The 25,836-nt window shown below is 32.1% G+C and overlaps 1 protein-coding gene, 1 long non-coding RNA gene and 1 pseudogene across 3 annotated transcripts; 1 reads left to right on the forward strand and 2 right to left on the reverse strand.

Moving 5' to 3' along the window:
- The first annotated feature begins 487 nt into the window (after positions 1–487).
- On the forward strand, positions 488–19,530 carry LOC148597551 (uncharacterized). Of its 2 annotated transcripts, none has more exons than XM_088563792.1 (8): positions 488–623; positions 2,397–2,605; positions 5,387–5,540; positions 6,374–6,465; positions 7,539–7,749; positions 8,831–8,992; positions 14,058–14,138; positions 14,639–19,530. In XM_088563792.1, exons 1-8 carry the CDS (start codon positions 611–613, stop codon positions 14,791–14,793), a joined length of 1,077 nt encoding a protein of 358 aa, XP_088419918.1. In that variant the 5' UTR covers positions 488–610; the 3' UTR covers positions 14,794–19,530. The 2 variants fall into 2 exon arrangements, with proteins under 2 accessions (XP_088419918.1, XP_088419919.1); XM_088563793.1 differs by lacking the exon at positions 488–623 and adding an exon at positions 751–925.
- On the reverse strand, positions 10,062–13,331 carry LOC148597552 (uncharacterized; annotated as a pseudogene).
- Positions 19,531–20,467: 937 nt separating the features above from the next.
- Positions 20,468–25,556, reverse strand: LOC148597553 (uncharacterized). Its single transcript, XR_015919185.1, has 5 exons — positions 25,417–25,556; positions 24,434–24,449; positions 23,318–23,410; positions 21,464–21,553; positions 20,468–20,573 (listed from the first exon to the last, which is right to left on the reverse strand). It is a non-coding gene; the product is annotated as an uncharacterized LOC148597553 (long non-coding RNA).
- Between the last annotated feature and the right edge of the window lie 280 nt (positions 25,557–25,836).

Consider the following 25,836-nt stretch of genomic DNA (forward strand, 5'->3'; position numbering starts at 1 on the left):
TTATAGTTGACGTCATTTCCAATGGTACCTGCTACTGTAGAGGAAATGGTGTTTTAAAAATGCTGGCTACCTATTTTATATCATTAACTATTTTGTTATCTCTGCTTTAATTATTACATATATTTGCTTACCATTTTGATATCTTCAAATTTTCTCGAGACAAATAAATCATAGTTAATGTAAACCGTAAACACAGTGAAAACGAAAAAAATCAATATATGCAACAACGTCCTCTTTATACAGGTTTCGCCTGGCTGCTTCATGTTAAAATATCAGGTCATTTATGTTTCGTTTCGATTCATTCCCTTTTGTTTCATTTTCGTTTCCCTTTTTTATATACCATTATTATTATTAATATAAAAAATCACAATAAAAATCAGCATGATGACAGTTTGACGGTATATAATGCATGAACTACACCTGACATTTTTTAGTACATAAAAACCTCATTTTTATTTTTTTTAAAAGTCTGTTCATAGTTATTTACATCATATTACAAAAACAGGAAGTTAATAAGTCACCATTAATAAGAGATCAGAAAAAAAAAAAACCAAAACAACAAATAGTTGAAAACATTACAGAAAAGGTTGCATTCCTTCTCATCCCCAAAATGTCAATTTTAAGTAAGTGTGTATTGAAGCTGTAGTTGAAAATCATTGTGTTTGCCATGTAAGATATTGAGTAGATATGTGATGTCGAAGTTCTTACTTAGCTTTCTATCTACCAGTCAGCCTGGTTATTGAACCAAGAAGTTCTTTAACACAAAACTACGCATTTTGTTTATCTTGCATTTTTTCATCGGATATTTTCATTTTTTGTTCATTATCAAAACATGAAAATATCTGATGAAAAGTCGGAAAACATGAAAGATGAACACATTGCCACTAAATAGTGGTTTTATGTTATATAGAACTGTTGAACCAAGGTGCATGAGGCATATTTTTGTTGTTGTTCAGTATAGTATACAGCTCGAAGCTTTGTTTGTTGAATGCATTGTATTCCTAGCTGTCATACACTCTTTGAGACGTTAAGGTTTCCTGCACGCACAATACCAAAATGCACTATAGACGAACGCTCATATCGTGCATTTAAAGGCACGATAGACGAATGACGGAAAATAATAATATTGACATATAATGATACCTGTAAAAATAGAAAATAAGATTAATAAAATTATATAAATTAATAATAGCAAAAAAAATATAAAAATAACAGCTTAATCAAGGAAATAATCAAAGTACAAAAATAAATGAACGCTTCTATCATACGTTTAAAGGAACGCTTGTATTGTGCATTTAAACCAACACTCCTAGCGTGCGTTTAAATACCAGAAAATAGAGTTAAACCCCTCTAATGGCACATGAATGATTTTTGTCTCATTCACAATTACTCTCTTGGGGTCTCCTCACAGCGGTATTTTTACGGTTCTTGCACAAACAGGAAAGTTTTCATAAATTCCACCAAAAGCAATGTAACTGACAATGCCATAGTTTTCGTGCATCATGTAACAGGGGTTGCTCTAGCTTTCGAAATTCTGTCGCCAGAAAAATCGCCAGCTGCCATTTTTTTTCACCAATTTTAAGAAAGTAGAGGCAAAGTGGGTGCTAAAATCCGTTTTTTTTTTCTATTTTTTTTTTTTTAAATATGACAGTATTTAGTCCAGTGATGAGTTATCAATTCATCAAAACCCCTTCATTCAGCACCATATCCATATTTGACCACTCAAAATTGGTGTGAAAAATAGCAATCCAAGAATGCCATGCCCAAGTAAGCATGTACATATTGGACATTTGATATGGTACTTCTCCTTAGTGTCTCTCTGAAAGAGAGGTCACTATTCCCTAATTTTCTCAAGTAGCTTGAGCCCTGGTACTGCCTATGAGTTCTACGTTTCATTGTATCTCAATTTTTTTGTTTTTTTGTTTTTTTTGTTTTTTGTTTTTTTTTTGTTACACTTTTCTCAGGAACTATAAATCACAGCCACTAGATATTGGTATGCAACTTCAGTATGACGTCCCATATTATGAGATGTAATTATATATATACATGTATGTAGTTGCATAATACTTCTTGTCTAATTGCAATATATGGACCAGTTGGTCACCCCATAATATTCCATGGACCTCAGTTTTTCTTGTTTGTATAAGTTGTTAGGGGGTGACCAACCAGTCCATATATATATATTGCCATATGATCTTCAGCATCATGAAATATCTTCTAAGTATTGAAAACCACAAGAATTCTTTAATTAATTGAAAATTATATTTGTCATCTATCATACATTGTATTACTTAAAAACAATTTTTAATGAAAAAAAATGTTAATTTGAATGTGTCACTATATGAACTTGTAATATACATGTAAATTGAAAAAAAATAATAATTCTTTCTTTTCAGTGAACTTGTTTATTCTGGTTGCATCAGTAACTACAGCTAGCCTAACAGATCCACGACCAGTCAGTAAAAAGGATGCATGTACATACTGGCATAACTTTACTTCACAGATGAATGAGATGTACAAGTCACATTCCTTCCTCAATTATAACTGTACTTACGATGCTAATAAATGTGATGGAGCAGAATGTATTGGTTCCATAAGATACACAGTAAGTACCAGTATACAGTAGGTATCAGTACCTTGTAGGTACCAGTCAAAAGCGAAGCAGCACCAAATCCACTCAATGGACCAATTCAGAAATTCAACTTTAATCATGGTAAACAATGTAGTGCTGCCGCAGCGTACCAGTAAAAAACACATTTGACCACTCAGAATTCAGTGTTCTAGGATTTTTCATAAATTGAGGTTTCCTGGGGAAAATTCCATATAAAATCAATTTTCCCACAGTCAATGACTGCTTTCCTAACAAAACAAATCTTTACAGCATATGAAGTTTTCAACTTGCCACGGGAAAGTGTAACTAAGTACCTAACTTTCCCTGACCCAAATTTCACTTGCCCTGGGTAACGGGAAATAGGAATCCTAGAACACTGGAAATGTCATGAAAAATAGCAATCCCAGAATGCCATACAGTTTTTGAATCAATTCATTGTAAGAGTAATCAAGGGAACCAAGGTTATAGCGGTAATCAAAAGAATGTAATCCAGGGACAAAGACCAGACATGGAAAACAGACATACACAACAAAGAAAATAAAGTACCGGTAACTAAAATCATACATACAAAGTAACAAAAGCAAATGTGCAACTTGGACTCCACGAAAAACTGGTAGCATGGACCAGGTGCACCAGTAGAATAAGCACCCTCTGCTTTTCTAGAAATACCCGCCGAGTTGCTTATAAAGAAGTCGAGTCTGTGGACCAATGAAGAAAGGAGATAATGCATTTATTTATTGTTTAGTATGAAATATAGAAAGTAGTAATGACTGTTGTTTGTTTGGTTGCTGACTCCTTGGGATTTTTCCCACTTCTCGTTTTTCTGATATTCTTAGTGATGTACATAAAATGGATTGTCTTGGTACACTAACTTTCAGTAACTATGAGAGAACTTTCTAAAGTTGATATCTAAATTTGTCTACTGTGAACGTAATTATTGTTTGTGGGGTACCAATTTTCGTGGTTTTCGTAGGTTTTGTAAACCACAAAATTTGGTTTGGAATGAAAAGGAATATTTCCATTCGGTTCAGTAAAGTTTTAAATCCATGAATTTAAGAATCCAAGAACTTATCATTTTTTCTTAAATCAGTTCCCTTGAATAAAAGTACCCTCACAGTATGTTGTCCATGTATATGTTGAGAACAGAAAAAAATAAGATGGCCGCCAAGTTAGTAAGTTGATGTTTCAGCTCTGCAGTTTTTTGACAATTTAGGCAGGATTTTGATTACTTCTATCAGTGAAAATTACATCTACATGCTGATCTTCTGAGGAGCTTTCTGGATATATGCATATTTTGAACATTAATTACAAATTGGATTTAAAAAGTTGCATAGACTGATTTTTATATGCAGTTTTTTCATTGATTTTTGTGAGTTGTTTATAACTACCACCATGCCTGGGAACAATGTACAAAAAGGTGTGAAAACAGTACAAACAATGTTGACAGCTAAAAAGACTGGAAACAACGAGTCCACAAAAGAAAAACCACCAAAGCGGGACAAACGATCTCATGCAGATGTGGCAGAGGAAAGTGTTGAGAGTCTTGATGTGACTTGTATTCATAGTGATCTGGTAGACATTAAACAATCTGTTTTATCTGTTAAGCCATGTTGGAGTTATTGCCCTTTTTCAACATTTTTTGCTATTTTTTATGTTATTTCTTTCAAAAATCTTCTACTCTGACACTACTTGACCAGTTGGAGCCAAACTTGGTTTGAATGTTCCTTAGGGTATCCTGCATAGAACTGATGTGGGAATTTTTTATCTGTCAAAAGACATGGCTGCCGTTACTAAAAATAGAACATAGGGGTCAGACAGTAGTTTTTCGGATATATCTCCAAAACCAAATTCTTCCAATAGCTGAAATAATCCATATTATTAGGACTATAAAAGTCTTCAGGGATAAAAGTTGTCAGACGATTCCTTGTAAGATTTATTGCCCTTAAGAAGGGAAAAATGACAGTTTTTTTTTTTTACAGTTTCAGCTAATATCTTGAAAACTATGATAGAAATTCTTCTTAAATTTACTGCCCTTGAAAGACAAAATTCAACCAGGTGAGCCATTCAGGCTCCTGAGAGCCTTTTGTTTTTTTATATTTCTCATTGTTGAGCAAATATAATGCAACAATTTTTATGCAATCACAAAAAAATATATGTGGTCATGCTTATAATAATGTTATCATTATCAGTGTAATGGATATTTGTACTATTTTTGAAACACTAATAAAAGATGTAAAATGAATGATTTTTCGAAAGGTTGAGAATTAAAACATGTACAAATATACATGTATCTGAAAATATGTTCATATGACAGAATATATGGTAATTGGTAACCATCAAAATTACTGTATGTTTACAGTAGTCAATTTTGTATTATTTTCTGTAGAATCAGGCAGTGGTTGAAACATGGTAATGAACAAAACCACCGTTTTGAAAGTTTAATTTGACTATTTGCACCATCAGAATCAAGGAAAAAGCAAGATTTTCTATATCATTTTGGTAAAATGAGATATAATTTCATTGAAATGCACTGAAAAATGAACATTTCAAGGGCACACAAGTCTGTCAAAAACCTATTTTAAGAAAAAAGGTATTCTATTGAACAATTTCTGAGCAGAAATCAAATAATTGTCTTATAGAAAGCATCTTCGAGTGAAATTAAATTGTCAGATTGGTGGGTTTTTGACATGCATGTTTCTTATTTTTCCCATTTTGCCTGATTCTTACAAAAACATGTGCTTAGATATTAAAATATTTCCTTTGTTTCTGCTGTAGCTTATACAGGACCTCTCAGCAAATTTCTGCTTTGGTCTGAGGGTGAACCACTGTGCTGATCCCATATCTCTAGATATGTATTACATGGATCCTAACAATGCTGCTGCCAACTTTACTGATAGAGTCCACCATCAAGACTCAAAGGAAATCAAAAGTGAGTTTAGTCTATTAACAAGACTCCAAGAGAGTCAAAAAAGAGTAGAGTCCACTAACAAGTCTCAAAGCAAGTCAGAAGTAAGTAGAGTTTAATTATCGTCAGAACTCAATGCTAGTCAAGGTACACATAAGTAAGGTTTTCCATCAAGACTCAAAGCATTGTAAGAAGTACCAGGTAAGTAGGGTCTATCGCCAAGACTCAAAGCAGGTTTGAAGTAAGTAGATATTATCACCATGACTCAAAGCAAGTCAGAATTAAATAGAGGTTATCACCAACACTCATAACAAGTCAGCAGTAAGTAGAGTTTATAACCAAGACTCAAAGCAAGTCAGAACTAAGTAGAGGTTATAACCAAGACTCAAAGCAAGTCAAAAGTGTGTAGAGGTCATCACCAAGACTCAAAGCGAGTCATAAGTAAGTAGAGGTTATCACCAAGACTCAAAGCAAGTCAGAAGTGTGTAGAGGTTATCACCAAGACTGGAAGCAAGTAAGAAGTAAGTAGAGCTCATCAGCATGATGCAAAGCAAGTCAGAAATGAGAAGAGTTTCAACAAGTTTTGAAACAAGTCGGGAGTGAGTTCAGTATCACAAAGACTTAAAGTAAGCCTTAAGTTTGTAGAATACACATGTATATCAATGAGACTAGAAGCAAGTCAAACAATGGTCAGAATTAAGTAGAGTACCACAGTTGTTATGCCATTATTGTTGCCATTTGGAAAGGTTTGTTGTTTTAATGACAGTTAATATTGTAGAAAGCTTATATAATGTATTATAGAAGGTAAAAGAAATAGAAACTACACTCAACTCGGCAATTTACATTTTTATCTGCAGGTTTGTCAAAAGATTTGGGAAGTCTTGGAAAAATTGAACCATTTTTATTCTTCAACTTGACGAGACCTGTGCCTCACCATGTGTTGTTTGGGGTGAGGATAAGTTTATTATGGAGGTAGACCTTGGGTAAGGGACATAACTCTTGAAATCAGTTGATATGTTTGTACCATATTCAATTTCACCAAAGCCTTTCAAGCTTTCCTTTGAATCAGAATGAAATCAGTCCAAGTTACTTTGATGCTTGCATGAGATTGAATTAAAATGGTGAATACAAACATTCCAGTGGTTTGTAAGAGTTGTGTCTCTTACCCTAGGTCTACCTCCTTAAATTATGTCATACCTGTAAATTAATTTATGTACAGTGTAGCATTGCTTATAAAAAATCAGACAGAAGGTGATTCATGCATGTCAAAAACCCACAGAATTCATTTTAATTTCTTCTTCAGAAATAGGAAAAGACCACACAACCAGTCTAAGTTTGTCACTTCGTTATTGCAAATTCGAGATAAAAATTATATAGATTGCATTGTGTGTAAAATTGGTACTTTGCAAGACATATCCATTCTTGATTTTGTTTGATTTGATCCAATTAAGTGGGAGAGGAATTGGTTTTCTAAAAAATACAAATCTAAATGCAGAATATCTTAACATAAAAATACAACATATGTAAATAACAAAAAATTGGTCACATTACCACTCTTTGTTTTTCATTTGATTGTTTCACTTTCTTGATAAAAATAATATAGGTTGTATATGAAACTGGCACTTTATAAGATTTTGTTAGATTTGGTAGGTTTTAATGGGAGGTAAATAAATGATTTTTCTCAAAAGTGCAGATCTGAATACAGAACTGAATATTGTTATGCAAAACAATAACATAAATTGGAAACAAACATCATTTGTTTGGTGAGTTTTTCTACACCATGAATCATTTGACCATTGGTACTGTCTTAGTCTGAATTTTATGTGGGCTGGTACTTAAGTATTTCCAGACTCATGTTTTGTGAAAATAATGTTTTAATTTCTCTAAAATTCATGTGGCCCATTTAAATTTCTTGAAATTTTATTAAAATGTTTTACTTAAAAAAGCAGAAGATATAAATTTTTACAGTTATTTCTCTTATGTCATGTGTAACAGGAATAGTACAACATTATGTTTCACTAGGTAAAACTGAAAATACGTGTTATCTCAGCATTTGGAACTCAGTCATGGCCAAAAGAATTCCAGCAGGATATTATACCCTCAGCAGAGATACCTGTTACTCCCTGTCCACATATCAAGAAGAATATACCTTTGTTGAAGCCCCGCTGTATCAGTCACGGAATGTCAATGGTAACAACGCCTGTACCTACTGGTCCGGTAAAAATCAACTCCAGTAAGTTACCTGTATGACAATAATATAAAATATTATAATCAACTCCAGTCAGTTACCCATATGACAATAATATAGAATAGTGTAATCAACTCCAGTCAGTTACCCATACGACAATAATATAGAATATTGTAATAAACTCCAGTATGTTACCTGTATGACAATAATATAGAATATTATATTCAACTCCAGTCAGTTACCCGTATGACAATAATATAGAATATTGTAATCAACTCCAGTATGTTACTTCTATGACAATAATATCGAATAGTGTAATCAACTCCAGTCAGTTACCTGTAAGACAATAATATAGAATATTATGATCTTATAATGAACTCCAGTCAGTTACCCATACGACAATAATATAGAATATTGTAACCAACTCCAGTATGTTACCTGTATGACAATAATATAGAATATCGTAATCAACTCCAGTCAGTTACCCATATGACAATAATATAGAATATTATAATCAACTCCAGTATGTTACCTGTATGACAATAATATAGAATATTATAATCAACTCCAGTATGTTACCTGTATGACGATAATATAGAATAGTGTAATCAACTCCACTCAGTTACCCGTATGACAATAATATAAATATTGGGGGGATTTAAATTAGTTCTTGTCTGAGGTACGAAACCTTTAATTTCTGATGTAAGTCCATTTGGACTTTATTTTCATAGGTCATGGACCTATCATGCTTTGCAATTAATGAATACATGTACCTTTTACTATCTCCTGGTGGGTCTTTTATTTTGATGCATAAGAGGTCAGAACCTTTCACTCTTGAAATTAAATTTGTACCCTTGATAATGCAATTGATACTTACTTCATCAGCCAAGAAAAAAAATATTCACACAGTAATGGTTATTGAGGTTTGGTTATCAAGTTGTTTTTTTTCTGAAAAGAAATTCAGCTCTAGATCATGTAGATTGAAATATGTAAATGTACTCTGTTTAAGCTAAGTTATGTCTGTTGGAACTGATAATCATATTATACTGTAATTTATGTATTTGACATTTTAACCCTTAGAGCCTCATCATAATCATTAGATTATAAATATAAATTATCTTTGTAGAAACCTACAATAAGACATGCAGTCTCCATGTGTACCCTGTCTGTAGTGAGAATGAAGTTTGTTCGCAGAGTGACCAGAAAACTGATAACGGGAAATGTTTGTGTATGAACAATTTGCCGATAGATTTTAGAACAGGTTATTGTTCTGGTCCTGCTATCCCACGTAAGTTTAGTGTATAAAATGCAATAAATACTTGCTATTTGTGATGGGTGTGTTTTGCTTGCTAGAAAATGGACCATCCTGCAGTAATCAACAAAAGCCTTACACACCTAATTACACTGTTAAATGAATTAAGAACCTTACAAACATTTAAAAATTGAATGTTTGAAAATTCTCACACGTAAACATGATATAATTCTTGATTGATTGAGTGTGGTTTTATATTTTTGAGAAATTCTTCATCCATTTTAAAACAAGGATCTTTTGTCATTGAAACAGACCTTGCTTTTAGAACTGTACTATGCTAGTTCACAGAAGTAATTCCTCAATGTAACCCGACTAGCATCCATTATTTTGACTCTCAGCAATATGTCATATATCTCCTATATGTTTTGTGCTTTGTTTAAAAATGATTACTATCCTTTTTGTCTTGGTTGTGACCTCCTGTGCTGGAAGGGAGCCTGTTGCTTCAAGGCCACATAGTATGTCAGAATTCATGAAACATGTATTTGTGGTTGTGTCTGATGAAACTTCAGGAAATCAAAATTTCAGTATCAAAATGTGACCATACTGGAAAAATGGGGCCAGATGAGATTTTTGTGAATTTTGAGATAAGTCCATTTTTGTAATGTATATATATTGAATATGATTTCCTAAAAAATATCTTTATATTCCAACTCCATGTAGTTTCTGAGATATTAGCAATTTTGTTATGATGACTTATACAACAAATTCAAGAAAATGGCTTTTATTTTCTTTGTAAGTTTGACATTTTGTTTTGTGAAGTATGCTGTAGTTCAAGATGTTTGCTTCATGTGTTCTTTGTAATCTGGTCTCCAACTAGTATATCTGTTATTTTAATACTTGTAAGCATGTATACAGCTATAGTAACTTGAATGGAAAAGTGTATTTTGTGATTGCCATAGCAACATGATACCTGAATTCAGGGTTGTACGTTTTCAACATGCTGAAGTAGTTTGAATTTAGTATCATATTATACTATCACTTAAATGTAGCTTATTAAGCAGTAATTTCAACACAACAACTGTACTAAATAAATAACACACTTAATTCTTCTTTCCATTCTATATTCAATAATTAACAAGGTACTGTAAATTACGTGACACTACAGGCTTGTGTTTTAATTGCTGACTGTTCCCCTGAGTCAAGTCTACTTCTTTTTTTGGTACAATAGGCTTAGGGCAAACTTGATCTTTGCAATCATCTGAATATACAAATTCACGTATGTATTCATAAAGGTACCACTGCCTAGCTGTATCCAGTCCTGCACCTAATAGTATCACAGGCATTGTATTGAACTGTGGAAGAACTTGTTTGTTTCTAAGCAAATTTAATGTTACATTTTCAGATGATGCTTTCGCTTTACATTTTACTTGTCCTGGATAGGCAGAATCAAACATAAAGTGATGATATTTTGTGATGTTTTTCAATGTTTTGAAAAAATTTTGAAGATAAGATTTCCAGTCATAAAATACAACTGGTTTGGTTGGTTCATCTATCAGCTGTGGAATGTTGTGTCCATTCTTGCTTGATTTTTGAACAGTGTCTGCTATCTATAAAACAAATGGGTATACTGTTAAGTAAACGTCACAGTAATGTCATGTTCAAGTATGTTACAAACAGAATAACAGCAGTTCAAAAGTAGAGACATAAAATATTACAGAGAGTCTGATCAGTAGTTATCAGCACATGTATTTCTTGGGTTACAGCAGATAGAAAATATCAGGCAGTTAAAAAAAATGGGAAAATATCTGCATGTACATGATGCACCAGAGAGACTTTACATTCTATATTGGAAAAAAAATGCTGCAATTTAAGTGCTGTACAGGTATATGCATGCATTTTTTTATGCTATTCGCTAAACTGCTCCATCAGATCAAATTGATACAGGGATAAACTAATAGAAGGATCTGAAAAATTTCCAACGATGTTAGAACTGTCAGATTTGCAAAGCAGAAAGAGAGAGAGAGAGAGATAGAGAGACTTGCATCATCCATACTCTCTGCAGTTGAATTTCTCCACTTTACCTTCCAAACACCAAAGTGCCAATCTGGATCAAATTTAGTGTGCCTAACTATCATCATGGAGTACTGTAAATTAGTGTGCAAACCTGTAGAATAAATTCTACTATATGTATATTTTGAAATGTCACACTATTTGCTTGGCTTACAACATAGCAAATTCCATATTGAAATTAGAAGAAATGAGGCAAAGTATGAAGTGATTTCCATAAGTAACATTCAGATTATTGACAAGTACGATCTGGAAAATCTATTCTTAAGATTTATAACAAGACCTTTTAATTCCAGACATTAATTTTTTGGGACAAATTATGAATTAAATTAGGAAAAACATGTACTTAGTTACTAATTAATGTCATACATTGTACATGTACCCTTACTTCAATAATATTTTGGGGTTAACTAACTACAGACAAACAGACAGACTGAAGAGTAACTTGCATTAAGTACCTACTATAACTCTCCACAACCCATACCATAAGACAATGTTGTTTTTATTCTGACTCTGGCAATTGTCAAAGTGAAATTTTCCGTCAGTCTCTCCATATCCATACCACTGAAAAAATGATGCAGATCACACTATTTGCTCCTTTTCCAGAGATTTTGGGCTTCATGAATTAGGTAAAAGGTCTGTTTACCTGAGGAGATCATATGTATTCATGAACACTTCATTTAAATATATAATTATAAATGAATTGAAAACTACAGGTACGAAGTATACTTGAGGATAATATTATGTCTAAAGCACTATTTCAGTTGTTGCACATTAAGAAACAATTACAAATACAATGTATATAAACAATTTCAATCTAATCCTGTTCTGTGTCAACCAAATCATAAATTTGTTGATTGGTTGATTGTTGGGTTTAAGGTCCGAAGAGCAGCAATATTTCAGCAAAATTCAGACGAGATAAATTTGTACATGTAGATGTAGTTAGTAGGGTTTAAAAGAAAAAAAAATGACAAAATACAAAACTCAGACACCATTTGTTAAAATGAAAGTTTATCTTATTTCAAAATAATTTTCACTATTACCTGATGCTTCTAAACAGATACCAAAAACATTGCATTTCTTGGTGTACTGAAGTATATTGGTCTGACTTGCATGGCTTGGTGAGGGTAGTGGACTTGCTGAGCATAATCCTATGAGTAGTGCATTTCCCTTTGTAATGAATTAGGTTGACTTCCTAAAAAAATATAAATTTTCAAGCATGTAAATATATTTGTGAATGCTTACATGGGTAGTACCCAGTACATGTAATTAGTTCTAGAAATGTAGGATATGCATGTACATGTATTTTATATCAAATTTTACTCACATTCTGTATATATTGAAAGCATCTATAAAAGTTAACTAACAAATAAAATGTAAGAAGTACTTGTACAAAATTATTATTAAAAAAATACTTACAAATGTACAATGTAAGAAGTATGTGTACGAAATTATTTTATTTATATATGCAACTTGTATATACATGTACATGTACAAATGTATTATACAAAATACCTTGTTGTTTCAGTTCAGGTGAAAAACTTATCTGGTTCTGATTATCTGGCATTGTTGTCGATAGAAATCTCTCTGTTCTTTGGCCAACGATACATGGTCATTGTAATTTTGTAACAAATTTTATTTTTCTTCTCCTGATAAGTTACCGCTTCGGAAATTCTCTCAGCAAAGTCTTGACATTTTTGACACAGATCTGTACAAGGTTTTGCTAATACAATATGTGGACATTAATCATGCCAGGTTCTTTGAAATGTACGTAAACTAATACTTCTGTATTTCATAGGCTTAGCTACAGTTTCATAGATGTTATTATAATCATTATAGTTAAGTGAATTTCTATTTGGTTTACAAACTGATCCATGAACCGTTGCTGCTAATACATCCTTATCCAATGATTATGCAATAGCTTGCAACTTTTTTCTCCCAATGCCGTGTATGAAACAAAATGTAGCCTGACTTACCCTGTTGCCATTGAAGAAAAAATCCTGATATGGACGCTGTCTTTCTTTGCTTTTATGTTTTTTGCTTCCATATGGGAACCAGTTCGTCTATGAGAAAAAAGTTCAACTTTAATAACAATATCCAACTCATCCCTGGACAACTGTCTTCAATTTTTACGAAATTGTATGGCACTATCAAAGTCAATAAACTTACTACAGGGCTTACCATCATAAAACTCTTTACACCTACAAGTTTCATTTTGATATTGGTTCTGGGTAATATATTCAATATTGTCACTATTTGATGGTTCTACAAAAACATGATCGTCTTCGTCAGATTCATAGTTACACATAGAGTCATTAATATCAAAGTCGCTATCTCCTTCGACAATATGGCTGACTTGTTTATTTACCACAAAATAAAGTTTCTCTACCTCGTGCAATTCGTACAGCAATTCTTTATCATATTCTTCTAAAGTTTGGTAATGTGGAGTACGTACCACTATTTTCTTGACTAATTAGATCTAATTTTCATAAAGTAAACAACAGATATTTTCCCGCCTTGTCAACATTCAGGACATAGAGAGGAATAATAAAGGACGAACGGACCTGGATTCATTCGACACAAAGCCGTAAAAGCTGAATGATTAAATAACTTGTGATTTTCTTTCATGATGTTTTAAGAAGAAAGATATTGACTACATTGCTATAGAATAACTTTAAAACAGGTGCCTGAAAATGGCTCATAACTTTGCGACATCATATCTCAATTACTATTTTGCTGCATCTGGCCCGTCTTGTCAGACGTCGGCACAAATAGATGTAAAAAAAGGCTTCTCGTAGATTTAGACTTATGATTTTTATAGCCTGCCACGCAAAGCGGTTAGGTATTTGATAACAAGAGAAAGAATCAATGATTTTTTTTAAAACTTTAAGCAGTTATCATGGTTGTTTTGTACCATAGAATACAGGTTATCAATTTTCAACATTTCAATTTTGAATATTTTGAACAATATATGTGGTTGTGTGTCACTTAATATTCCACTAATGCCAAATACATGTATTTTTATTAATTGCAGACCCTTCACATCCTTTTACAACTCTAGCTCCAAATGTTCAGCCACTACATCCTCAACCACTTTCACAGAAGAAGACAATTAGTAAGTATACCTTGTTCTGCACACAAGTTCAATTTTCAAGTTATCTTGGCATGAGTGATTATATTTTGGTTTTTCATGATAACCAATTGATTATCCTATTTATTATGTGATTTTCTTCATAATTTATCCATATTTTCAACATGAATTTAAGTTCTGTGGTTGGCGAATTGGTATCGAAGTTGGTGACGTTTCCAGGGGGAGGGGGGTTCCTTTCCAGATGAAAACTCTTTTATCAAGGACCAGTGCTAGCAAATCATTGCTCTTTAATAAAAGGGTAATATTTATCCATCTGAGTTTCTGTGACCTTATAGATATTTTTAGATGATTTTAAGGGAGTAGAATCAACAGTCCTTTCCACAAAAAAATCTTAAGATTAAAATTAGTCATTATAATAGATTACACTATTGTGATGTCATAACTTATGTCTGATTTTTTATGAAATTTACCACTGAATTGATAAACTTTACTCACCAAAATAACTGATTGAATTTTGTTTGCAGATGGCGCTATGATTGGTGGAATTGTTGGGGGAGTATTTCTGGTTGCAATATTGGTTGTGGTTGCCATTGTCATCTTTAAACGTCACCGTAACAACCAGAATTACATTGGTCGGCTTCTGTTGAATGATGACAATGATAATGACAATGTAATATAGTACTTGTTACCATGGTTACGATTGGATATGTATGTTGTGATGGGAATTGTTTGAATAATTGTGTAATGGATGTGTAAATTTTTCAATATACAGTATAAATGCTGGTTAAAATATTGTGAGATTCCATATTTGAACATATTTTATTTAATATAGAATCTCAAATGTCTTGGAAATCTCAGGATTCCTCTCCTACACAGCCAAGTGTGCTACATATGATGATCAAATGGTGCTTGATTCATATGATAATCATATTGTGATCATTTGATTTTCATGTTATTTCTGGCTTAAAACATATGATAATCATATGTTGCAAATTATGTGATTCTCATGTGTAGCACTTTTGTTACTGAGTAAATAATGGATCTGGTTTTCTCATATTGATACTTGTTTTTAATTCTCTTTATATTCTAAAAGAAATATACAAACATATAGTTAGTTATTCTGTGTTTATTTTGCATACTTAATTCTTGTTATGTTATGTTTCCTATTTTACACAGTAATCATTTATCAGACTTCAATTCATTTTAGGTCTTGTTTTTTGTTGTCTTTTTTGTAAATTTTGTGTAATTTGATGTTTTTTAATGTTTAAGGTAAAGTTTAGTGTGATGTCCATTTCTATGACCCTGTATAATCAGGGGTCAGTCAAAAGCTGACTGAAGGTGTAAGTAAATTTTCATGTTTTTTTAAGGTTATCAGACTGTATTTGGTTGTTTTTGTCCTCTATTTGTTGTTATGTTTTATATACATTCTTGTTTCCTTGTTCCATTGTGACATCAAACTACATAAACTTTGTAATCGAAAAAAAAGTTGGTACCAACAAATCTGTAACAGTATATTAACATGATTAACTCCTTGTTACTTACTCTATTTGAATTTACATTTTTACACCATATCAAATTGTCATGGTAGTGCTTCACCAAATATTACATGCTTTTACTTTACAGTACCTGAACTGATCCATGCAACAAAAATTGTGGTTACCGATCACCGATCAGTTTTCAATCAGACATTGATTCGTCAAACTGATCCAATAAATCAGTGATTGCATCACATCACAACAAATATTTTACAGTTTTGGGTGTTTTCTTTGTCAATTTTACACATATTTACATAATCATGATAACGCAATAAATTTAAACATCAACTTGTGCTTTCATTTTACATTTGTTTTATTTTTAACAGATCTTCCGTCATTTTGCATAACAAAACTGCAATCAGATCGGTCACCGGTCATTGGCTATTGATCCATCAGCGATCAATCAGTCAATAGTTTTTTATCCGTCAAACTGTTGTGGGGATTGGTTCAAGGACTGCACACCGTGTTAATTTTTTAAGTACAATACTATTGGTTTCTTTTCAGTTGTTGTCAGTAGTGATCTGACTGACAGTTAACACAATTGTGATTGGTAACAATTATATATAATTATGTATACATGTAAAGCTTTGATACTGTAAATGTATTAATTTCTCTGTGCTCTTATGTTTGCTAATTTGGAGGTGGGAAGAAAATCACAAAAAAAATATTAAGTGCAAAATTTATTTTTGATATTATATAATGGTTATCATTTTTTGAAACAGTGAAATCTCGGATTATGTTCGTTTGATATAATTAGTGAAAATTTGCAACCACGAAAATTGATCTGTTACAGTATTCACAGCATTTATAGAAATGTTTACTGTACATGTATAGTGATACTATTTCATTTTTTGTTTTAAGGAAATATTAAGGCATTTGTGGTTATACAAATGTTTGAATACTTGCTCAGGAAGATTTTGTATTGGTATAAGGGAGGAATTATTTAAGTTTCAAAAGATAGTTTAATATTACAAGATTTTAGATTTCATATACACAAACATTTAGATCAATAAAAATAATTGGTACAACCCCTTCCCCTCATTAAAAATTCAAATTTTTGCTGAGTTGCTAGTTTTATGGTTTTGAAGATTTTATCTTCAAGAAGATGGAATTAGTTTATAGTTTGTTCATTGCAGTTAGATATACTTGTTTTTAATTTGTTACAACTGATAAATGAATTACTTTATTGAAGATCAAAACATAAATTATTGCTGTTATTACAATGATATTTTGTAAGACTGGTGATGAATTTTTTTTCCAGATCTTTTCTTTTGTGAAGTCATAGCCATGCTAATGATAGGGTGGAAATGTAAAATTTTTAACAGCTATGCTGATGACTGTATGTAAAAACACTGATAACGTTTAGCATGTTGATGAAACTGTTACGTTAATAAAAGTGTACAGTCATCTGACGGTGAAAATATCAGGCAAGAGCGAACAGGCCCTTACAAATACAAAAAAGATGAAATCACCAATAGTTGTGACTCATGTTTAATTTTAAACGTGTCATTACTTTGGTTTTATCAGATCTGATGTTTTTGTTTGATACTCTAAAAAGCATAATATCATTTTTTATTTTGTCCATTATACAATAAGTTTGATAAGTGTTATTTACAGTGAATTGTGAATGGTTCTTGGGGTTGGAAACCGTTTGTTTATTTTTGTAGAAGAAATTTTTTTTTGTGTGAAAAATTGTGATAAAATGATCAAACGATAGCTTAGTATCCCATAATTTCAGAAAGCCCTTTTGAAATCTCTGAATGTTCTTTAAACATGGTATTATTGAGATTTGTAATTACACTTAAACAAATCTAAACAGTAACTATTTTTGAAATTCTAATTTGTTTTGGGTTTTAGACGGTTGTTCGGTTTTCTAAGGACCAATTTACTTTTAAACTGATATAAAGGAACTTTTAAAGTATCTGGTTTAGTCAGTTTACTGAATATCCAGGGTTTAGATTAGGCAGATTTCATTTTATTTTTAAATGTAGAATTTCTTGAAAACTTAGAGTGTGTAAATCCTAATAGGTATATTGATTACAATTGCCTAATGTACATGTTCTGTGAGTTTAGCTTGAGGATGTGAGCATTAATTGAAATTGAAAATTGAAATAACTTGAAATTTGGTTTGAAAATTCAATAGTATCTTTGTAAAGAAAATTACTTGCAATCAAAATAACATTTGTTCTATTTGGTCACTGCATGTAACATTTTACAACACTCAATTTTACTTCCTGTTCCGATGACCCTACTTATCAGCCAATCATATTTTGTCTTAACAAATGCGTGATAAAGTCACGTCCTAAACCCTGTCTTAAACAATATAAAAATAATTCATGTCCTGTAATGTCTCTGTAATTTTTGTATGCTTTTACACTGGAATGTCTTAAATATAGTCTTACAGATTCCTTTCGGATCGATTTGGATTATTTGATGTGTGCATTCCAGCTTAACATAAATGCCACTTTCTTATAAGCAAACACAAAATTCTTTCTTATATTTTTAAATGTAAGGCATCGATTCATTGGGAGACACATATGACACCTTCGTTATAATATATATCATTTTGTTTTTTTTTTGCACGAATTTTGATTTCTTGACTTATGAATAATGAAGTAAAGAGTCGGCAAAAGGCAGAAGTTGGGAAAATCATCGTTGAGTTCATTTCATCATTATATATTTATATATAAATTTCAATTTAAACCTGTGGTAATAGAATCTTTTATGCCTTTTTTTTGAGTATCAATCTTTATGTTTCAAACAAAAATATTTATTTAGATATTATTTGTATACTGTATATACTAGTCAAAGAATCCAGGTGTGAATCCACCAGTTAGTAAAAGACTCCTCCTAGATTCATGAGCATTCCATGCACACTAATTCAATCTATCATATGCTAAGTTAAAAGTGGTTGAGTAAGAGGACCTCAATCAATTTGGCGGAGGATCTTAAACATAAAGTGAGTAACAAATAGTCGAAAAAAAAGTAAGTGTGGCAAATCGAGTAGTAAACCCTTTTGATGCTGAGAACATTGTGAAGGAAAACACACATAAAATGGGAACATTCATGTACTAGTACTTCTATCAAATATGAAATACCAGAATGGGATACATGGTTAGAACCGTAAAATTAAGAAATTAAAAGCAGTGGGTACAATATGTTTTACATATGGTTTCATAGGAGAAAGTATTGTTTTATCAATGTTGTTCAATTTATACACAACATCATATATTTCCGGATTGGCACATTGTACTAAGTATATATTTTTTCATACTTTTGAAAATAAAACGAGAATAGGTATGGTGTATGTGTCAAGAGACAACACCACGGGGACAAATATCTCAGCCCAAGGAAACCATCACATTGCCTTGCTTCCTTTGTGGATAAGTACCGTCCTTCTATGAACTTCCCGTTCTGAGTTATTTGGGGAATGGGGAGAACTCCGAAGTTTAAATACAAAAAAATACAAATTATATATTACATATTTTGATATGCTGCACGCGTGTTTGAATGAGTAATCTCTCGTAAAAATTTATATACTGAATTCAATGAAAAATTATAGTCGAAATATTCAAGAATAGAAAAAAAAATGTATATAGCACAAATGCAATAGGGATTCTGTGGGAATGGCATTTTTTTTTCTATAGGTAATTGAGATCTTAATGGTATTGGTACGCATAAGGTGTAAACGAGACACTTATATCATACACCGAAATGTCATTGGGTCAATAATATGGCCTTGTTAGATCCATAAAAATTGGTACCCAATGAACTTCCACGTTATTTGTTACTTTATTTACATAACTGTATAAATTTACATGAAATCCATGATTTAATCTGTCTTGTTACTATATTTTTGAATAAAGAGTTTCTTAAACTTGTGACTTATAACATATTTTTATGATGACACGATGTATTGGGGATGATGCTGTTAAGTTGGGTTTCCTAAAAACATACTTAATATTGTACGTCTGAGCTTAAGAGCACGAAGCAATTCCCAGAATTTGAATACAATTAAAGCGAAATAATACAATAAACCAGAAAGGAAACGAAAACACGAGCTTCCTTCCGTGAAGACAAACATACCAAAAGTATCAGTACAAATTTTGGAGTTATTGTACGACGTATACAGACGGGCTTACCAAGATATACAAAAATAAAACCTCGTGGAACAAAGAATATAAAGTAACTAAAATCATACATACACATTAAAAAGCAAAAAGAAACTCGGACTCCTCTAAAAACTGGTAGCATGGACCAGGTGCACCGGTAGGATAAGCATCCTCTGCTTTTCTAGAGACACCCATCGAGTTGCTCATAAAAAATCCGGGGTAGACGAAAGATGAAAGGAAAACTATGACACGTTGAACAAATCAGTTTTCATGGCGCAGATGGATACACCATAACGACCCACAAGTTCATGATGACGTCCATAAAACTTATGTAGTGATGACTTCAATCTTGTATCAACATAACTCTGTTCCTGAAGCCTCTTTGCTAGAATTTGCTAGGCAAAAAGTAAGTTAGCGTAGTTTCGGCAAGCTCTGGCATAACGTATGAGTTGTGATATGAGCAGTCAATACGCAGGCGCTGAAGGGATGTTGCCACAAATGAAAGGAAAGTTGACAATTCTGAATGAAAAGTCATCACGTTTGTCGTAAGGTTTGGTCAATAGTTTTCGTTTACCATCTATTTCTAAGTGCAGATCAAGATATGAGGCTGACTTCACAGTGTATGTAGTATCCTTTATCTCAAGTTTTTTTTGGGTAGATGTGATGTATCAAATCCCCCAAATTAGGATTGAAAGTAATGCACTCGTTTTTATTTAATTAAAAATATTTTATTTTAATTTTGCCTCAATAAAAACAGGTTACACAGCTCAGTATAGAACTGCATGTACCCGGCCTTTAGCCTGCATACGGAGCTGGAAAAAAAAGTACTATTTTTAACTTAACGCCTGTTGAGTTACCTATATTGAACGGTTATACTTTACTGTTCGCTGAAATTGCACCAAACTTAATGAATTTTCATTAAATTCCAAATTGTTTATTTCATCCTTCTTTTAGGTATCCGAATTCTTGATACGATTTAATTCTTATAAATGTTGAAAACAATGTTATTGTATACGAATATGGAAGAGATTTCCAACAAGGGCCGCCTATACCGTATGGCAGGTTTATTCGGCGGGTATTATAAATTTGACGACAATGAAGCAAAAAAAATGAACGAAATTTTGTTCTGTTTTCTAATTTTAGCGGATGATAAATGACGCACAAAGTACTTAACTTCGAGAAAATATTTAGCGGGATTTATTTGTGGCGTATTTAGATAGACCTTTTAATTACGCCAAAATTAGAAACCTGCCAAAAGTACCCGCGATACGGTAGTTTCTATTAAAAACGTTGTTTCACCTGACAAAAGCTTTCAATTGGACAATATAGTACCATCTTTACAGGTTATCAAGTGGCTTAAGTTCTGAAAAATCGCTTCCAGCTGGTTTCTCATTTATTAATTAGTGTCTGTGCGTATCATTTTATTTTAGTTGTGTTATTTACGGTATTTTGTCTATTTTCTGAAAATAGTCATTTTATATCCTGTTCCGTTGTTTTTCTGTTTTTCTTTTTACGTTTATTCCATTTGACAGAGGTAATTCTGGTTCTCGTCATTAGAATGAGGTGCTTTTTAGCTAACTGTGTAAATACGCAGTTGTAATATAACCTTGACAATTGTAATACAAAAAAAGTTTGATATGTTGTAAATTTCGAGATGCTGTACACGTGAGGCACGGAGTACAGCAGCATTAATGTGACTTACCTGGGTTACAGTTGCATGTTGGACACCCGTTACCATCTAATACATTTCCATATTCACAATAGATGGCACATACAGGTCCACAAGTAGGGCCTGGAAATTACAAATGTAGTAATTTTTAGCTTTTTGATCATGGTTTTTAAATTTTGTAAAAGAAAATTGTTAAGAATGGTTAAAATATTAACCTACACTTGTTAAACCAATGGTTATAACCTGTAGTCACTGTTTAGTGTCTAAAATCCAAACGTATGGCCGTATAATTTCCAGAGCTGCAATGGTACATTTGTATATCATGTTTGTCAAAAACGTATGTCATTTCCTGATCTATTTCTATGTTTCTATATAACGTTTAACAATACAAAATAAACCATGTAAAAACGGGTCATACTTGATTCAACCACGTCCTCATTTAACTTTCACCAAATTATTTGTAATAGAAATCCAGATAAAAAAGTAACTCACTGACTAAATGGTGAATTCTTAAAATTTCTACAATTAGAATTTTTTTCGTGTTACAGAAAACATGACATCGCTGGCACAGGGCTGCCATAATTTTTTATATCAAATTTTAAGATTCTTTTCGCATACGTTAATAGCATGAACAGTGTAAATGACGGACGCAAGGACGAAATTCAGGGCCTACTTAACCTAGATCAATCATTGGTCACGCAGGCGAACATATTTACGTATAACTGTCAACCATATTTAAGTACCTGTCTTTTTAAGAATCATGCAAAATCTAAAAAATGTGGTACACCCCAAAAAAGGCTACATATTTTTATTTTTGTAATTAGGTTTTATGGGTCGATACTATGAAATGCGTAATTATTAATTCAAATCTGCTTGCTCTTAGGAGATAATCCAGATTGAAAATCCAGTAGATTCTATTGTATTTGAGTGCAATTTACAGAGTTATCTCCCTTAATTTTGAAATCTACAGTGCATTCTATATAATTTTTATCTCCTAAGAGCACGGGTTATATGAAAATCCACATGTTAATTTCTGTTTACTATGCCATTTCAAACAAAATATCAAAAATAAAAATATGTAGGTTTTTTTACCCATGAATCACATTTTGCATGATCCTTAGCTGGAGTCCTACTTAATTATTTTGATTTGTTTCATTTGACTTTCAATAGAATCACTGCATAAACAAAATTAAAACAGTAATAAAAATCGATGAATCCGTTTATAAGATTAATAACTTGCATTACGTTTTCATGCAAGATAACTTACCTGGATTACTTTTGTATATTATATTACTTACCTGGATTACTTTAGCACGTTGAATAACATTCCCGACCTACTTTCGTATGTTGGATAACATACATGGGCTACTTTCACATGTTTGATAACTTACTTGGCTTTCATTCGCATGTTTAATAACAAAACTTCGATAATTTCGTATGGTGGATAGCTCACCAGGATTATTTTTGAATGTTGAATGAATTTTCTTCATTACCTTCGTTAGTTGAATAAGTTACTGGATTTCTTTCGTTTGGTGGATGACTTACCTTGATTACCTTTGCACTTACTTGGATTTCATTCGTTATTTGGATATCTTATCGGATTACTTTTGTATGTTTGGTATTCACATTTAAAATGTAATGTACGTGCGACCGACGTGTGTAGTTGTTATTTCAAATGTCTCGAAAAACTTTTGAGTTGAAAAATAATGTGCCTGCGTTGGCAAAGGAAAAGGTCACACAATATCGATAATTTCCATTACTAGCGTAGGTTGAGAACAAGAATTGATATATGTCCTTGATTACTTTTGGGTTTTGAATAACTTACCTTGATTACATTCGTCAATTGAATATCTTACTTGGATTCCTTTCTTATGTTTGATAACTAACCTGGATTGCACTGGCATGTTGGACAGCCATTACTATCTAAGACGTTTCCATATTGACAGGCGATTGCACAAACAGGTCCACACGTAGGGAGTACTGAAATGTTTACGTTTATTTTCCTTTAAAAGTTGTGTTATATGATTTGGTACTTTCAATGTCTGCGCTTTATTAATCTTTAAGGTAGTTTAAGTTTGCATAAGTTACTTTTTTTCATCCATTAATTGATATTTTTAATTGTGGTAGACGGTTACCATTGTTAAGCCCTACAAATTGCAATTCGTCACTTTGTTTCGAAGAAGAGGTTGTTTAATAAATTGAATTGACTAACAAATTAATGAATTTTCTGTATCTTCTTTTTTCAGGTGGTCCTAGTCATTTCGAAGTATATTGTCATTTTTTTCATGTAACCAAAGTGAACATCATTTCAGCACTTTTAAGAAAATTGTTTTGATCAAGTACTTCTGTCAATTTTTCAACTATGGGGCATTTTTTCTCTACAATTGTGCAATTTCAAGTCATCTTAGTTGACACATATTGTGTTAGAAAAATTTAAAAAATCAAGAATTATAGTTCGCGTTAAGAATTGCTGCAAATAAGAGTGGTTTACATTTTAGCGCATTCATTTATAATACTTAAAATTGATAGACTTCCATTGATCATCGTCGACAGGAGTCGAGCCGCTCTACAGACTGAATATGGCTGGATATTATCTGTGGTCCCTTTTTTGCTGATGTGCATGTTAACAACGTCAAGTACTTGCAACGCCTTTTGTTGTTACTCTTATTTCAATTATCTCGGAAGTGTGTTAAATAACAAAAAGCAATTAGTATGCGTTTACAAAGAAAAGGGTCACATAAAAGCGTTTATTTCCGTGTCTGGTCATTTTATTTTTGTTACTTTGTATGTATGATTTTAGTTACGTTATGTTCTTTGTTGTGTATGTCTGTTTTCCATGTCTGGTCTTTGTCCGTGGATAACATTCTTTTGATTACCGCTATAACCTTGGTTCCCTGAATTACCCTTTTGTATTCCTAGCATAGACTGGTCTCTCTCTCTCTCTCTCTCTCTCTCTCTCTCTCTCTCTCTCTCTCTCTCTCTCTAAACAAACAAAGAACTAACCTGATGTAGGTAATGTCTGCAAAACGAAAAACATGTATATAATTCTTGTTTCTTTCGTTAAATCTGAGCTTTGAAAATATATGCAGTAAAAATATCACCACGGACAAGACAGCCATTTAGCACGACTGAAAAATACATTGTCTTCAGACCTTATTTTTCTAATATTAATTTACCGAAAAGATTTATGGAAGGATATATACATGTCGATGAATAAATAAAAAAAAATCGTGGCAAATTAGAAAAATATTTCATGAAGTGCATTAGACTATCATAAAGTTAAGGAAATTTATCTATACAATTTCATAAGATTATGAATATAATTGGGTTTGGCTAATTAACTAATTATTTTCTTCTAAAAATCATTATGACTTAAGAGTAAGCAAGAGAACCAAGGTTATAGCGGCAATCAAAAGAATGCAATCCAGGAACAAAGACTAGACAAAGAAAACAGACAAACACAACAAGGAACATAAAGTAACAAAATAATGCATATAAATTAACAACTCGGACTTAACTAAAAACTGAGAGCATGATTTTCTAGATACAGATGTTATTTGTATCGATCAGTTTACATTGTGGTTTGAGTAACAAAATTTCGGAAACCATTATATAGAAAGCACAATAAAGACAAATGTAGATACTGGTTTCAACTGATTACAAGCATATATAGCCAGCAATAAATAGCAGGACCTTTTTAGCTTCCTGTGTAGAAATACTGAAGTACGACGACGCAATAATGCATTAAAATAATGTTTGTAAGAATAGTTGTCACACCTTATCATTAATTTGATCTGATTTTATTCTTCAATTATTAGATATCTCTTATAATACGTTGCTATCCTTAACAATTTGGCTTCAGAATCTCAAAGTGCTAGGAAAGGTATATTTATTACATGCAAAGCGTTTTGAGGAGTTTTTGTAACTATTAAAACGCCCTGTTGAATACATGCATATGTGTAGAATCAATTTTTAAAAATATTTACCTGAACAAAAGTAGCAAATATAACCAAAACAAAACCCGAGGTAAAAACGGCGGATGTATTTCTTGACATCTTGCTTGACAATTACTTTCTGGCAGTCGTAGCCACGTATACCAGATATATATATATATATTATTGAGGCATCGTCCCGTAATCATGTCACGTGATACATATTGTTTTTGTCACGACTATATGCTTTTCTTAGAAATTGTTACGCACTTTTACAACAATAACACATTACTTATCTGCATTACTTACAATAGTTATAAGAAGTGCAAAAAGGCAAAGGTTAACTTGTAATTTTATAATAAGTTAGCAAAATATCATCTTAATAACAAATTCCTGACACGAACATCAACATAGTATTGCTTTTTAAAATGTAATCAAGGAAACCATGATTCTAGAGGAAACATGGAAAACAGA

The sequence above is a fragment of the Perna viridis genome, chromosome 15 (assembly GCF_037379345.1).
Source record: "Perna viridis isolate PV_CMFRI_1.1 ecotype Kerala chromosome 15, ASM3737934v1, whole genome shotgun sequence".
In the NCBI taxonomy this organism is placed as follows: Eukaryota; Metazoa; Mollusca; class Bivalvia; order Mytilida; family Mytilidae; genus Perna; species Perna viridis.

Bases quoted from the DNA above. Each gene is read 5' to 3' on its own strand.
- LOC148597551 (XM_088563792.1), top strand. The intron at 8,993-14,057 runs GTAAGTTTAGTG...TATTAATTGCAG, and splicing joins TTCTGGTCCTGCTATCCCAC to ACCCTTCACATCCTTTTACA. The intron at 14,139-14,638 runs GTAAGTATACCT...TTTTGTTTGCAG, and splicing joins TTCACAGAAGAAGACAATTA to ATGGCGCTATGATTGGTGGA.